Source organism: Doryrhamphus excisus, linkage group LG16 (genome assembly GCF_037039965.1).
Source record: "Doryrhamphus excisus strain RoL-2023G ecotype Guam linkage group LG16, RoL_Dexc_Guam_v1.1, whole genome shotgun sequence".
NCBI classification, from domain to species: Eukaryota; Metazoa; Chordata; class Actinopteri; order Syngnathiformes; family Syngnathidae; genus Doryrhamphus; species Doryrhamphus excisus.
In genome coordinates, this window is record NC_136372.1 from 11,904,011 (window position 1) to 11,918,728 (window position 14,718).

The window sequence follows — 14,718 nt, forward strand, 5'->3', positions numbered from 1 at the left end:
CGGAATGCGAGTACACACACCAAACACACATGTAACTTACATGTACTTTTGCACACAGATGTAGAGGACATAGAGTAGTTGACATTTCTTCATTGTTTTTCATGTGAAATGCGCGTTGTGCACACTGATTTCAGTACTGGTGCCAAGCTAACGGACGAGTGCCGGGATTTTGTCTCCTATCAGGGGTGCCGAGGGCACAGGAGAAAGGGTGCATTTACGGTTCAGAGGGCAGCGGATGCGGCTGGAGGGACCCAGCAGAGGGCGGCAAACCTGCTTTTTTCAGGTTTTCAATAATGTGAGAAAAATAGAAATAAATGCATTGTGAAATCCAGAAGGCGATTTGTGGATACCAGCATTTTGTTCATGTTCTGGTAAAACAAGCATATTGGCTTTGTTTGGCTTGAAATAAGCTATGAAAATAAATGTTACAAAAATGAGCAGCCATTTTCATTTTGTAAAAGTAGCTCGTATTGAAGCTATCGTGAATATTTTTTTTCAGCAGTGTGGCCGGACAACAAAGCAAAGGGATAATTTATATCAGGTCGTGGATGAACATGTGATACGAGTTAGCGAGGTCAGTTGTAAATTGTAACTTATGTCATAAATGTGCATTACTCCTCCCCTTTCCAAAGTTGCACCAGTTGCTGCTGTGCTGCGCTCAACCGCTTGCTGTCAGGGCGTTTGAGCAAAGTGAATGCGGTGCAGTGCGCTACACAAATGATAGGAGCAGTGTGTCCCTCCTGCAGAGATTGACAGGGTAAATAAATGATGGTTGTGACTCACTCTGTGACACACGGACCAGCTCCGCTACGTTCCACACGCCTGAAGTCACAAAGCAGTCCTGGAAACTCAAGTGGCCTGTTTAAAAAAAAACACCAGAGAAGAGAGTGAGCGAGGGCTGCAGGGCATATGTGCGGAATTAGATGTGCACGGAGACAAATGCACACGTATAGAGGACACACTCTATCGTGTACGTGAACGCATGCAGAGGCAAAGTGCAAAAAGGGCTGACACGCGGCCGGTGTCATACAGTGCGAACATGTGTTTTCTATAAGATACAGCAGGCCTTTTGGATTCGACATGTTATTCTTTTCACTTTTGACAGTTCACACACACAACCAATTAGGCCAAACGAGAGTACATTCCCCATAAGGACAGCTCGAAAATGCACTGCATGCATTGAGCGAGAGGAGCAGCGAGTTCAATGACTTGAGCGTATAGATTTGTCATACATTAACACTAATGCAATTAAAACTCTACAGTTAGAGAGCCACGGTATTGGCTTTCTTACCAATGCTGATGCCATCTTAATTATTAGTGATTCAAATATTTGATCACGATTAATCACATTGTGTCCACAGTTAACTCAGAATTAATCACATTTAAATAAAAAGTTTTTATCTATAATAAGTAGGGGAAATCTTTGTGGATGTGCAACTACAACGATAATAATAATAAATAATACATTATAAAAATAATAAAGTAAAATAATAAAAAAATAAATATATATAAAAAATAAAAATAATGAAAACTATAATAATAATAATAATAGTAATAAATAATAATAAAAGGATCTCAATTTCAGAATTATGGGAAATTTTTAAAACAACACAGTAAGCAAGCATATTTTTGGATAACAATTTTTCTTTATTATTAGCATATTAACTCTTAAAACTCGCCAACTGACATTCAGCAAATACAAAATGTGAGCAACGTTACCGTGCTTCAATCAAACTACGGTGTGGGCCGAGGGTCAAACAGGAGGAACGCACCCTAATCGCGTGTCAAAAAAAACAGATTTCTGCCAAACACTGCAATATGCAATACAATATACAGGAAATGTGTCATATTTATTTTAAACAACAAATAAGTTATTACAAATATCACCACCAACAATATGATTTGGACAGCTCCACATTTCTATGTGGCACAAATGTCCGTATAAGGACAAAGTAAAGTGCAAAGTATGAAACTGTGGGCTAATACAGTTAGTGAAATATTACACTGGTTATATACTGTTGATTTTGGAGAAAATTAAAAGGCTTTTAAGTGAACCTTAGAGTGCCAAAAATATGTAAAATACGTTGCGTTGGAGTTTAAGTAGCAGGATCAGCCAAACCATGGAAAAAGTGTGACTTACCTGCAGTAACTAATATTTTGTGCGTGCACGTGTGCATGTGAATAACTTTCTACCACTCTTAAACCTGATTGGACGTTAATAGATGCACACAATACAGCAAATTATACAACAATGATCGTGTTAGTACAGGGGTCTCAAACACGTGGCCCGGGGGCCAAATGTGGCCCGCAGGACACAAGTTTGAAAGCAAAGCAAAGTTTATTCATTTTTCTGTTTTTAATAAATGCGTTTTTTTTTTGTTTTTATTTGGAAAACCTGATGCGGCCCAGTCTCACCCACACCCGAGCTCCAGTGGCCAAGTAAATTGAGTTTGAGACCCCTGAATGGGGACACATTTTATGCAACACACTTCCTGAAGTATTTTCAAGTCAGGGGACTAAAGTCCGAGTGAAGTCCTGAGCCGTTGATGTCAAAGTCCAAATTAAGTCCAAGTGTGACTGGAGTCCACATTTCTGGTTGGTTAGCAGTGATATAAAATCCTTGCAGCTAATGTTGCGGTCCGTATGTAACATGCATCCATTTACATGTCAGTCCTGCAACCATCTACTCATTTATCTCCTGATCCCCATCTCTTTCTCTTCATTCACTCAAGCACTGTCAGGGTTAACCACAGCGGCGACAGCCTATGAGGTCAGTCCTCAGCTCGGCAGCAGCCATGTGGTTCCCATCTTCTAATAACGTCAGCGTGATTTATGAGTGGCCCACCACTATCCCCACACTACAGTACCATGGGCTCTCCTTACCATAATAAACCAACCCAACTCTGCTGGGACTCGCTCACATAGAGGCTTGTATGTATGTCCAATAAGTGTGTTCGCACTGTATCTATACAGACCCATGCTGACACAGCCATTTGAAACCATTTATGGAAGCATGCGTGCACTAAGTTGGAGATTGCTAAATGCAAACTTACCATTCGGCGGGGGCTTGACATCTGTCTCCCCTTGCTGGTTTGAGTTGTCTGATTGTCCTGATTGTTCTGAAACAATCACAAAAGTGAAGGAGTCGTGGTTAGACAGGTGGACAAGAAAGTTGGAAGCAATCCAAGCATGGAGAAAGTAACTGTCAAAAACTCTTTAGATATTCATAAAGCATGGGGGTCCTTCTTAAAGCCAACAATACCGACCCCCCCCCGCCCCCCTTAAGTAAAGAAAGGCAGCATGACAAAAGAAGAATGCAAAAGTGATGGATCACAGGCTTGCTGCAGCTAAGTATTGAATCTTATCTTATTTCACTTGGTTTGTGGTCTTACTGTGTAGTCATCGTTTCATGTCAAACCCAAATGTTTAAAAAAAAAAACTTTTGGAGGGAAGTGTATATACAGTATATTTTAAACCCGGGTTCCCCCTATACAGTGGAACCCACGTACTGGATCTCAACGCCCATCAAAATGGAGGACTGATGTCAACATAATGAAAACCAAACAGTCATTTTCTACCGCTTATCCTCACTAGGGTCGCAAGCGTGCTGGAGCCTATCCCAGCTGTCGATAGGCGGGGTACACCCTGGACTGGTCGCCAGCCAATCACAGGGCACATATAGACAAACAACCATTCACACTAACATGCATACCTATGGACAATTTGGAGTCACCAATTAACCTAGCATGTTTTTGGCATGAACATGCAAACTCCGCACAGAGATGGCCGAGGGTGGAATTGAACTCGGGTCTTCTAGCTGTGTGGGCTGCTCGCTTACCACTCTGGCACCGTGCAGCCGGAAACCAAACAATGATTGCATATTTACTTATGACTTTGGCCAGAGATATAAGGAGAATGGGTGTAATCGTATTTTTGAAGCTTGCTTCATTTGTGTATAGTTTTATTTTGATTATTCTGTTTTCACAGGATATTGTAAAGACGGGAGTATTGTGTAAGGAACTGTGATTCAGGAGACGGTGGCGTTTTGATGTTTTTCATTTGAAACATTTTGTGTAATCCCTTCTTGTGTGACTGCTAAATAACCCACCATGGGGCCAATGAGAGTGGCGAGTGCCAGCACTTTGATGAAGAAGGCCAAACAAGAAAAAGCTTGTAGCAACCTATGGAAGTGGCCAGGATGTATGGGAAGTCCAATTGAATGAAATGTATCATTATCAATTTATCAACTATAATTATGCTCTATAAGTTAGTATTTTGGGGTAACTGGAACAGAGTCAATGGTTTCACATGATTTCTTAGTGGGCAAAATTGCTTCGTCAGACCAAAAATGAGGTTTCATTGAATTCTATTTGTGGGAGTTGAAGCCATCATGGCCTGAGCTGCTAAATGAGAAATGTGACATGAACATTTTGAGCATTGTTTGGATTTTGTTGACTATTTTAGCAAAGATCTGGGTGCTTTCCAACGGTCTTCCCCAATGCTCGCATGTAAGATGAAGGATGATAGTAGAAGAGTACATTTTTATGGGCTTGTGGGAATTTGTCTGGAGTGTATCTCTTTGTGTTTATGTGAAATTGTATCAGTACAGGCGGGAGACGACTGCCCTACTTAATGTCGCCTTGTGGCGCTTTATGGTCTATACCATTCACACCCATTAGCACACAGAACTGAGGCATTGAGGCCTTTTCAGGGCCAAGAGGGGACAATTTGGCCCAGACCAGAATATGCCCCCTTGCAACCGGAACTAAAGGTTCTCAAGGCCCAAATCAGTGTCCAAATCTTGGGTGGCGTTAGTGTTGTGCTTGCCAGCACACTGCTGCACATTTCACCGTGGCGACCCATCAAGAGAACAAAAAAAAAAAAAGACACCTCATCGCTCTGGATCAGAGATGACAGGCTCGGTTAGAGATTCAATTTTGACCACAAAGAAACCGAGAGTCCATCTTCGAGCATTATCCCTCATTTCCTATCGCCCTCAGTTTCTTTATATCTCGTGCTGTTGCTCTGCAGAGTCCTGGCAGCCATCTTAGCGCTTGGCAGCCATCTTAGCTTTGGCGGTACCCGTGCATTCCTGGTAGCTGACGGCGCCCCCAAACCGTCACACACACACACACACACACACACACTTACAAGTGCACTGTTTTTTAGTTCATACAGACCCAATGGTCTGAAAGATAAAAACTACACCAGAGTATATGTAGTGTTAATGAACTGCAGCGGGATGCTTGACTTGCAGTCCTGCGGGGGCCATGTTGCTCACTGTAAAAGTTTAATGAAACTTAGTGTATCCCATGTACTCCTATAACACGAGGAAGGATAGGGTGGGTAGGAGAGGAAAGGATCATTTAAGGATCCTGACAAGGCCCAATAATCAATTTACAACCTTACTGTCTGCCTCGGAAAAAAGAAACAGCCAAAAACCTGTGTTGAGTTGTCATGACAACAAGAATGGTCCCGTTGGTACCAAGTGGATGTGTCACTATCCAAGTCAGTTAGTTGCCAGCTTGTGTACTTTTAGTATTACTATTCCGCTGCACCATTTTGCTAGTATGGAGCTGCTTTAAATATTTGTGTCATGTTTTTCCAATAATGCATACCCTTCTACTTGCTGACCTATGTTTGACTTTTCTCTAGCTGAATGCTTCACTGCGCACACGCCTGTTATCCTTGCATCCATCCATCACATATAAAAAAAAACAAACTCAAATCTGAATTCCATAGATCTAAATCCCCTTGCAAGGAAGAGTCTACAAACATGAGCACTTCAAGCTGCGCCATACTGATAAGATTCCTACCAAAGAAAGTCACTGCAGTAATTAAAAAGTACTAATTTTGCAGGTATGCAGACTCCTTATTATAAATGTATTTACCTCTAACAGATTTTTTAAAATGCTATTTTAATTTTCCAGTTTCTAGGGCACATCATAACACTAAATTAAGGTAAAAAGGTAAGGTAAAAGGCCCTGGTTTGGATGATTAATAAAGTATAAATAGCAGTGGTGGGGTCTCAGGGCCAGCAAGGCCTTCTCTGCTGGCCTAGCACTAACCTACATTTACAACTTAAATTCTAGTTTTAGTCCATGAAATTGCATTAATTTATGCAATTTAGTCTATGATGTGATTTTGTAGCCTGTCCCATGACTGCACCATTTCTAGCAGGGTCCTGTACTTGTTTTCAGCTTCTGTGAGTAGCCATGTCAATTAAATCTGCCCATGGCCTTCAAAATCTGTAGTGCTGGCCCATGTCACATGCACACCATATAAGCAATGGGGTGATTTACTACTTTAATCCGATTTCAGATTCGCCTCATCGTGTAGCAAGCTGGTCTACAATAATGACAGTATTTATATGTCCTCTGATTGGTTGATCAAAGCAAAACTGTTCGATAAACAGTCTGTCGTGATTTGGAAAGGTGGATGGAATTTGTCCGATAATCAGTCCACTTGTTCATGAGTGAGGGAAGGATGGAAGGCGAGATCTACAGGTAAACTGGTGTGGATATGAACTGTGCCAAAAGGCCATGTTCTCAAATTATTGGTCGATCTACATTCCTATCCTCACCTATGGTCATGAGCTTTGGTTGGTGACCAAAAGGACAAGATGGCTGGTACAAGCGGCCGTAGGGTGAGAGTGAGAAGCACTGTCATCCGGGAAAAACTCACAGTGGAACCAATTAGAACTGAGGGGTGTGGTTCAGGGGATCTGGTAATGATGCCTCCTGGACGCCTCCCTGAGGAGGTGTTCAGGGCAAGTCCGACCGGTAGGTACACCTTAGACTGGTCACCAGCCAATCACAGGGCACATATAGACAAACAACCATTCACACTCACATTCATACCTATGGACAATTTGGAGTCGCCAATTAACCTAGCATGTTTTTGGAATGTGGGAGGAAACCGGAGTACCCGGAGAAAACCCACGCATGCACGGGGAGAACATGCAAACTCCACACAGAGATGGCCGAGGGTGGAATTGAAACCTGGTCTCCTAGCTGTGGTATGTGCGCTAACCATTCCAAAAACATGCTAGGTTAATTGACGACTCCAAATTGTCAAAGTCATAAGTAAATATGCAATCATTGTTTGGTTTCCAGCTGCACGGAGAAGGAGTGGTTAACACGCAGGCCACACAGCTAGGGGACCCGAGTTCGATTCCACCTCTGTTCTCCCGCGTGGGTTATCTCCGGGTACTCCGGTTTCCGCCCACAATCCAAAAATGTGCTAGGTTAATTGGTGACTCCAAATTGTCCATAGGTATGAATGTGAGTGTGAATGGTTGTTTGTCTATATGTGCCCTGTGATTGGCTGGCGACCAGTCCAGGGTGTAAGACAGCTGGGATAGGCTCCAGCATGGAAAATGGATGCATGGATGTGGCTAACTAGGGAAACCAAACTGGTGCAGGTTTACTGTGTGGGGGTAACTGAGGTTCATAGGCGGTTCATGGAGGTGGGGCATATTGACACACTCTACTGTCTTATGAACAATGGGCGAGTCTCTGAATTGTTATGATCCCCTTGCTCCCGGTGATGCTCTGAAGACCACCAAGCGGGGCAAAATCACTGCCAACAAGCATCTCATACCCAAAGGCCCCGTTTGCACATTCACACCCATCACATACACACAAAACACTAAGGTGCATGAACCCCAGGAGCATTTATTAACACGCATTCAAACACACACGGATTCATTTCACTGAAAAAATTCTATTACACACACATTTTGAAGCGCAGATGAATCGGCCTTATCTAGTGCACACAGTCGCCCAAAGGCCCCCCTGCTAACGCCCCACCAAAGATAATACACACAGACACAAGCACAGGCCATCAAATACACCATGTTATCACTCTAACCACACACATTATGCCGCTGCCTGGTCAATACACTCCACTCCTCTGTACTTCTACTGATGTACTCCTCACACAAAGGTTAACGCTGGCAATTTTTCAGGTGGCAAATACTATACATGCATAGGTTAAAATTCGCACCCAGATGAATGTACACACACCCGGAATCGCACATACTTCCTCACGCCATTCATCAACGCGAAAGACACACAAACTCAACACACGTGTAAATCATTAAGAGACACTTGAACTTGTATAACACAAACAGCCAATCACTCACAGGCAGCCATTGTCAGTGCTAATGGAGGCAGTTAGTGCATGTGTGTGTATATATATGAGTGCACACACCGCAAATGGCCTCTATGTATGTATTTATTTATTTATTTATTCCGCTAAAGAGCTTTTAAGAGTGTTTGTGCATCTCAAACACACACCAGCAAAACAAGCCTCCTGTGAACTAATGTGTTTTTAACGCTTAAAGAGGTTGTTTTGGACGGGTGACAGACTGGAACGTTGCGGTGAAAGAGCGACTATTTCATGTTTGTCAAACCTTTCCGGTGCTTAACATTTGGGATGTTAGGGCTGAACAAGGAATTTGAAAACAAAAAAACATTACTATTGTTTTACACAAGGATACAGGCTGCACTGTTGTTGGTATGACTTAGTACACAGTACTCGCTGCAACTTTATGTCCTTGGCAACAATCAGGTAATCTTACATGATTATTCAGCTTTTTCATTCATCATTTATATGCTTTAGTTCAGGGGTCTCAAACACGCGGCCTGCGGGCCACACACTAGTTTGAGGCCCCCGCCTTGATATGAAAGTTTATTAGCGCGGCCCACGCAAGTTTGATATGGATGCTGTATGGTATCATGTACCCAGAAAAAATTATTACTTTTGATTAATGTTCATGTTAAAGATTAAATAACTGTTAATAGTTATCCTCCCTATCCGTGTGGAAGTGGTAAGTTTTTGGCTATTTAAGTTTAAAGGAAATAACTTGAAGGCTACCGTTTAGGTCACTAGCTCTAGTTTGCGAGTTAGCATGTGTCTCAAGACCCTGCAGTTGCGCAATATGTTAATAAGTAAATATGTTAATATATGTTAATATGTAAATAAAAAGAGTATAAATGTGACTATAGTCGTGTTTTGTCATGTCTACAGGGCTCTAATAATGCTTTGTTAATTTTAATCATAAAAAAATAATTTGTCTACCCACCAACTATATGTGGTTTCTTAAGTTTTTATTATTTGCCGTTTTATTATTATTATTTATTTATTACTGATTGATTGATTTCTTTTCTCTTCTTTATTCTTGATTTGGTTATTTGTTTTTCATCTTATTTTGTGTAGAAAAATAAAAAGTAAGATATTTGAGAACAGTGGAATGTTTTATCAGAGCTTTTCTTGTAGAAAATTGGAACCAAAGCAAAGTTTTTAAAATTTTTAATAAATGCGTTTTTTTGGGGTTTTTTTTGAAAACCTGATGCGGCCCAGTCTCACCCAGACCCTAGCTCCAGTGGCCCCCAAGTAAATTGAGTTTGAGACCCCTGCTTTAGTTGCATTTTCAAATGTTTCCTGTGTGTAAAACTATACAGTAATTCTAAAATTATACAGGGTCAGGCACATTTGTAGGTTAAATAAAAGGCAAACAAAGTAAAGTATAAATAGTGTTTCTATTTTGGAAAAGTACATATAAGGCCATTTTGCTTTGTTTCTTTATAATGCCATTGTTTTTGGTTTCTTTTTCAGTTGCTGCCATGAATTGGACTGGTGAGCATCGTGCTTTCATTGTGGAAACGTTTATCAAAACAAACAAATCTGTAACTGCAACACAACGAGCGTTCCGTTTGCACTTCAATCTTGGTAGACATGATCCCGTACCAGCTGGAAACACCATCTTGTTATGGGTTACCAACTTCAGAGCTACTGGATCTGCATTGAAACCAAAATCAACCGGCATTAAAACATAATGAAACAAAATGGCATTATATGTACTTTTCCAAAATAAAAACAGTTTTTGTTTCTTTACTTTATTTGCCTTTTATTTAACTTACAAATGTGTCAGATCATTTGGGCTGACTTATTATAGGACAAGTGTATTCGGTTAGCGTACACCTGAGGACTCACCATATTCCGCACTCAAACTCATCCATCTTTATGGATCTTGCTTTGCTTGCATAGAAAATGGCCTTCCACAAATCATTCCTGCAAAGTTGGAAGAAGTACAGCAAGACGCTTTCATCAACTAAATGCAAACATGCAACTGCACAGCTGTGACTGTCAGCCTTTGGTTTTGTCACCGTGCCTCTTCTCTCTGCGTGCAATGTAATTTCGGGACAGTTTTGCAGATGCAGACATGGTTCACTTCACAGTCAAATCATAGGGAACTTTACCTCGGCCTGCTTGAAAGCTCTGCGGACAAGTCCACCACTGTTCTCACTCACTTCATCTCTGTCTTGCCTCTGCCACTCTCTTTGGCCGCCTATTCATCTGTCTAGATGAGTTATGGCAGCTAGCCCTGCCGGTCCAAACCCCGTCATTCCTGCTAGCGTGTGTGGGTGCCGGCGACAGCTCAGTATCAGACTCTGGGTAAATGTGGGAATCCAGTTGTGGTGTTGCGTCCACACATCTATGGTCAGACGTGATGGGAACAGTGAAGCACTGAGGGGAATTTGGCATGGATCGGATGTAGCATGTCTAAGTGTCGTAGACCAGTGATTCCTAACCTCTGCGTCGCAGGACCGTGTGCCATGAGAGATCATTTTTACAGCCGCACAAAATCATCCAATTACCCTTAATTGGTGATAACGTACATATAACAAACAATGCAATAGCAGTAGGACAGAATGATGCTTAGCTTACATGACATTGTCAAAGGTATCGGACTGAATTACTCTCATAGTGAAAGCGGGTACTAATGCTTGTATTTAAATACTGGCAAATCTAATCTAAATTAAGGATCCATACGCCCTAAAATGTCTTAATGTCCACTACAAGGTAACTTTAGGGTTGTTCCTTCATGCTGAGAGGCCTCTAATAACATTAAAAAAGTATTTAGAAGGTTGTAAACAGGTATTGTGTTTACAAATTCACTTATTATTGTGTCTAGAACAAATTAACCTCAATAAACAAGAGATTACCCTAGTTAAGCTATTTTCCAAACATTCTTGTAATTAGATAGCTGCCTATTTGGTGCCACTGATAATGTCTCCTATGCGAGTTCTCTGCATAAAAATTTTTTTTTATGAAAAACGGCAAAAAGATTGTGATGATAACGATACATTGAAATGTACTGAATTTAGAAGGGGCACGGTGGACGAGTGGTTAGCGCACAGGCCGGAGTTCAATTCCACCCTCGGCCATCTCTGTGTGGAGTTTGCATGCGTGGGTTTTCTCCGGGTACTCCGTTTTCCTCCCACATTCCAAAAACATGCTAGGTTAATTGGTGACTCCAAATTGTCCATAGGTATGAATGTGAGTGTGAATGGTTGTTTGTCTATATGCGCCCTGTGATTGGCTGGCCACCCGTCCAGGGTGTACCCCACCTCTCGCCCGAAGACAGCTGGGATAGGCTCCAGCACCCCGACCCTCTTGAGGATAAGCAGTAGAAAATTAATGAATGAATACATTTAGAATGGTTCCTTACACGGCTGGCTTTTCAGAGAAACTCGAAGAATTTTCTCCAAACATAACATACCGATGCATTTCAAACCCACTAACACCCTCAGACAAAAGCTGCTTCACTCCAAAGACAAAATCCTGAGAAGCAAACTCAGCAATGTTTATGCAGTGCAGTGCAGTACAATGACCTCTACATTGGAGAGACTAAGCAATCCTTATAGGAGAGATGTTTTTTGGGCCACAAGTCAGCATTTCATTTGCATCTCAAAAAGAAAGGGGGCATTCCTTTGAGGACAACAATGTCCACATTCTGGATAGCGAGGAGTGCTGTTGTGAAAGAAGCAAACTGGGAAGGAGGAGGCTAGCGGCATCACCTATCGTCTGCTTACAACAATGTCCTGACGTCTCTTTCCCAAAGACTGTCTCATTCCACTAAAAGAATGGCCACCAATAGGCTGTTTTGCCACCAGCCAACCTAACCGCCTATTGGTATGCAGGACGGTCATTCACCATCCACGCTGAGCAACAACCCTCTTCTCTGAGGGACACCCAATCAAGACATACTAAATAGGGAAACTCCACTCCAACATTTAGAAATATCTTCAACTGCCAAAATCAACCATTGCAGATCAAAGTGACTCTTTGTCCGCAACCAAAAATGTCCGACCAGTGTTAGTAGAATATGTTCACAATCATTACTACAGTAGACCCCCACTTTTCATAGCACTTCTGTTCAAGATTCACCAGCAAATGTAAAAAATCTGCAAGTGATTGAGATGCTCATTCAAATTCTGTTGACGCAACCCCCCGCCTTCAAACCCTTCTTCCATTGTTCACTCGTAACACAATCCAGGTTTAAGCCCACTCCAATAATAAATGATATAAATGATAATGATAATGTTGGTTGACGCTGTGCAGAGCCCCACACTGTGACTAAATGGTCACAACTGCATCTTTGTTTACACATTTTGCCTGGCTCTACTGTCTGAAACATCCGTATTTACTTTGTAAGTTGAAAATTTACTGTTACGGAAAAAATGTTGGAGAGTTGGAGCAACTATGGTGCATTCAAGAACCATCAAACAAAGTGCAAAACCTCAAAACTTTGCACATAAAAAAACACAATCAGTGAAGTTTAAAAACAAAAACAAATGAAAATTGTGGGCTAGCACATATATTGTATGTATGTTTTTACCGGTATTATCAGATATTTCAAAATTGAGAATGTAATTTCTGCAGAAAACTGCATATTTTCTTTTTATTTAGAATAACAAAATTAATAATAAACGGTGTGTTACAAAAAAACACTGAAAAATCATCACACAGCAACTTAACACTCAAAGGTTAGCTAAAAAAAGTAGTTTTACACAAAGATTTTTTTTTTTAAATCACAAATCCTTTACGGTATACAGTATGGTGGGATAGTGTTTTCATATATAAGTATGTGGCTGTGTACTCTTGGTAGCCCACTTTCAATCTTCTCAGCCTCTTCACCCCCCCCGCCACCCCCAAATTCCCATCCACCAGCCTCTGGATAAAGAAACCCAAGCAGCCTCCCCAATTGGGTTTCGCTTAAGAGGTTTATCAGTATGTTGCTAAACATTCTGACCCTTTTTTTTAATCTTTAATGCGCTTAAAATGTTCCAAACCCTCCTAATCCCCACGGCTATCCCACACAGATGTTCACTCGGCTCTTTTATTGGACTTCATTTCAACATTTTTTTTTTCTTCTCCTCTTCTTCCTCACCACCTCCTTCACCCACTCTACATCCTCTCGCCCCCACCCCACTCCGGTTCTACTCGATTCTTTTCTGTTGTAGACAACTTACTCTGCAAACACGCCCCCTTGAATATTTCATGGGAATGTGTTTCATTGGATGATTTACAGTTGATCTAATGTTATCTTAACACGGTAGAATTATCGTAACAAGATAATAACAGTGGACGTCAGCAACCTTGTGGTTCCGTACCAAGCCATCAAGGCAACTTGACCAGTTAATTATCCATCTTGAAAGTATAGGCCTGTCATTCAACTTTTGTAACGTGATATTTGGTGTTTTTTTCCCTGTTTTTGTCACACCCGGAGGAAGACTCTAAGGGTGTTGATTTTATTTTTAAGCGGAATCGTAATCCAGTGGTTTGGTATAGTTCATTTGCTTCAACAAGTTAGATGATAATCCCACCTCTTCATCATGTCTATTACTGAGAATTCATTCACACCGTATCTTTTTAATTGTTGATTATTAAATGATCTCATATTATACTTATTTGATAAGTGAATGTCCACTAAGTGGCATTCTTTATTAATAATGGAATATTTTTGTAGTTTGAGCATAGAAAACCTGTTTACCACCGTCTAGATGTTTTTTACATTAACATTATTAGAGACCTCTATATAGCACCTAACACCCCTACAGTCACATTTACACCAGTATTAGCCAATATAGTAATAATAATAATAATAATTATTATTATTATTATTATATAATTTATTAACAATATATAATAATCATAATTATCATAATTATAATAATAACACTTATTATATGTTATATAACACTTATTACTTATTATATTATTATGACATAATAATTATTATTAATTATAATAATTATTATTATGACATAATAATAATTATTAATTATAATAATACAACCAATAATAATCATTTATATATTAATACTATGAGAGTAAATAAGTCAACTAGGACATAAATAAGCATGTGTGTCTTACTATAAATGTAAAAAGTATGTTAACTCCTTGTTTACTTCTCCTGATGACCCAGCATGCCTTGAGGAGGGAATGTATGGGTGTTTTTTGGCATGGCTATTGTGTGTAGATATCTATTTGTATATCCAGGTAGGTTACTTTGTTACAGGGTTATAAGCTACAGACTATTTAATAACAACACTGAAAGTGAAGTTGCTGGATGCTAGGTTAGATGTTAAAGATTTTTTTTAAATAATTTGAAAATGCCCAGTGGCGGGACGCAGTTTGCCCACCCCTTTCACATTGTTTACTGATATTGATATAATATTACTATGAATGTATAACATGTCAACATAGATGGACCAAGTTTCATAGAAGATTTTATGTTGAGAAAAACCGTGTCTCGATGTCAATTTAGGACATCATTGATGGGCTTAAGCAGGTTCACCAGTACTGGCCAAGCTCATAGGCTCACGGCACAGGTTCGATTCCCAGCCATTGGAGATGTCCAGTGCC

General features: G+C 40.6%; 1 protein-coding gene across 19 annotated transcripts in view; it reads right to left on the bottom strand.

The window, feature by feature from the left end:
- nfixb (nuclear factor I/Xb) overlaps positions 1-14,718 on the bottom strand; it is a 169,832-nt gene that overhangs the window by 37,189 nt on the left and 117,925 nt on the right. For all 19 annotated transcript variants that reach the window (XM_078797252.1, XM_078797250.1, XM_058049564.2 and 16 more), the window contains 2 exons: positions 3,054-3,119; positions 784-858 (listed from right to left, as the gene is read on the bottom strand). In XM_078797252.1, the coding sequence (XP_078653378.1) occupies positions 784-858; positions 3,054-3,119 (141 nt within the window). The remainder of the gene's footprint in view (positions 1-783; positions 859-3,053; positions 3,120-14,718) is intronic.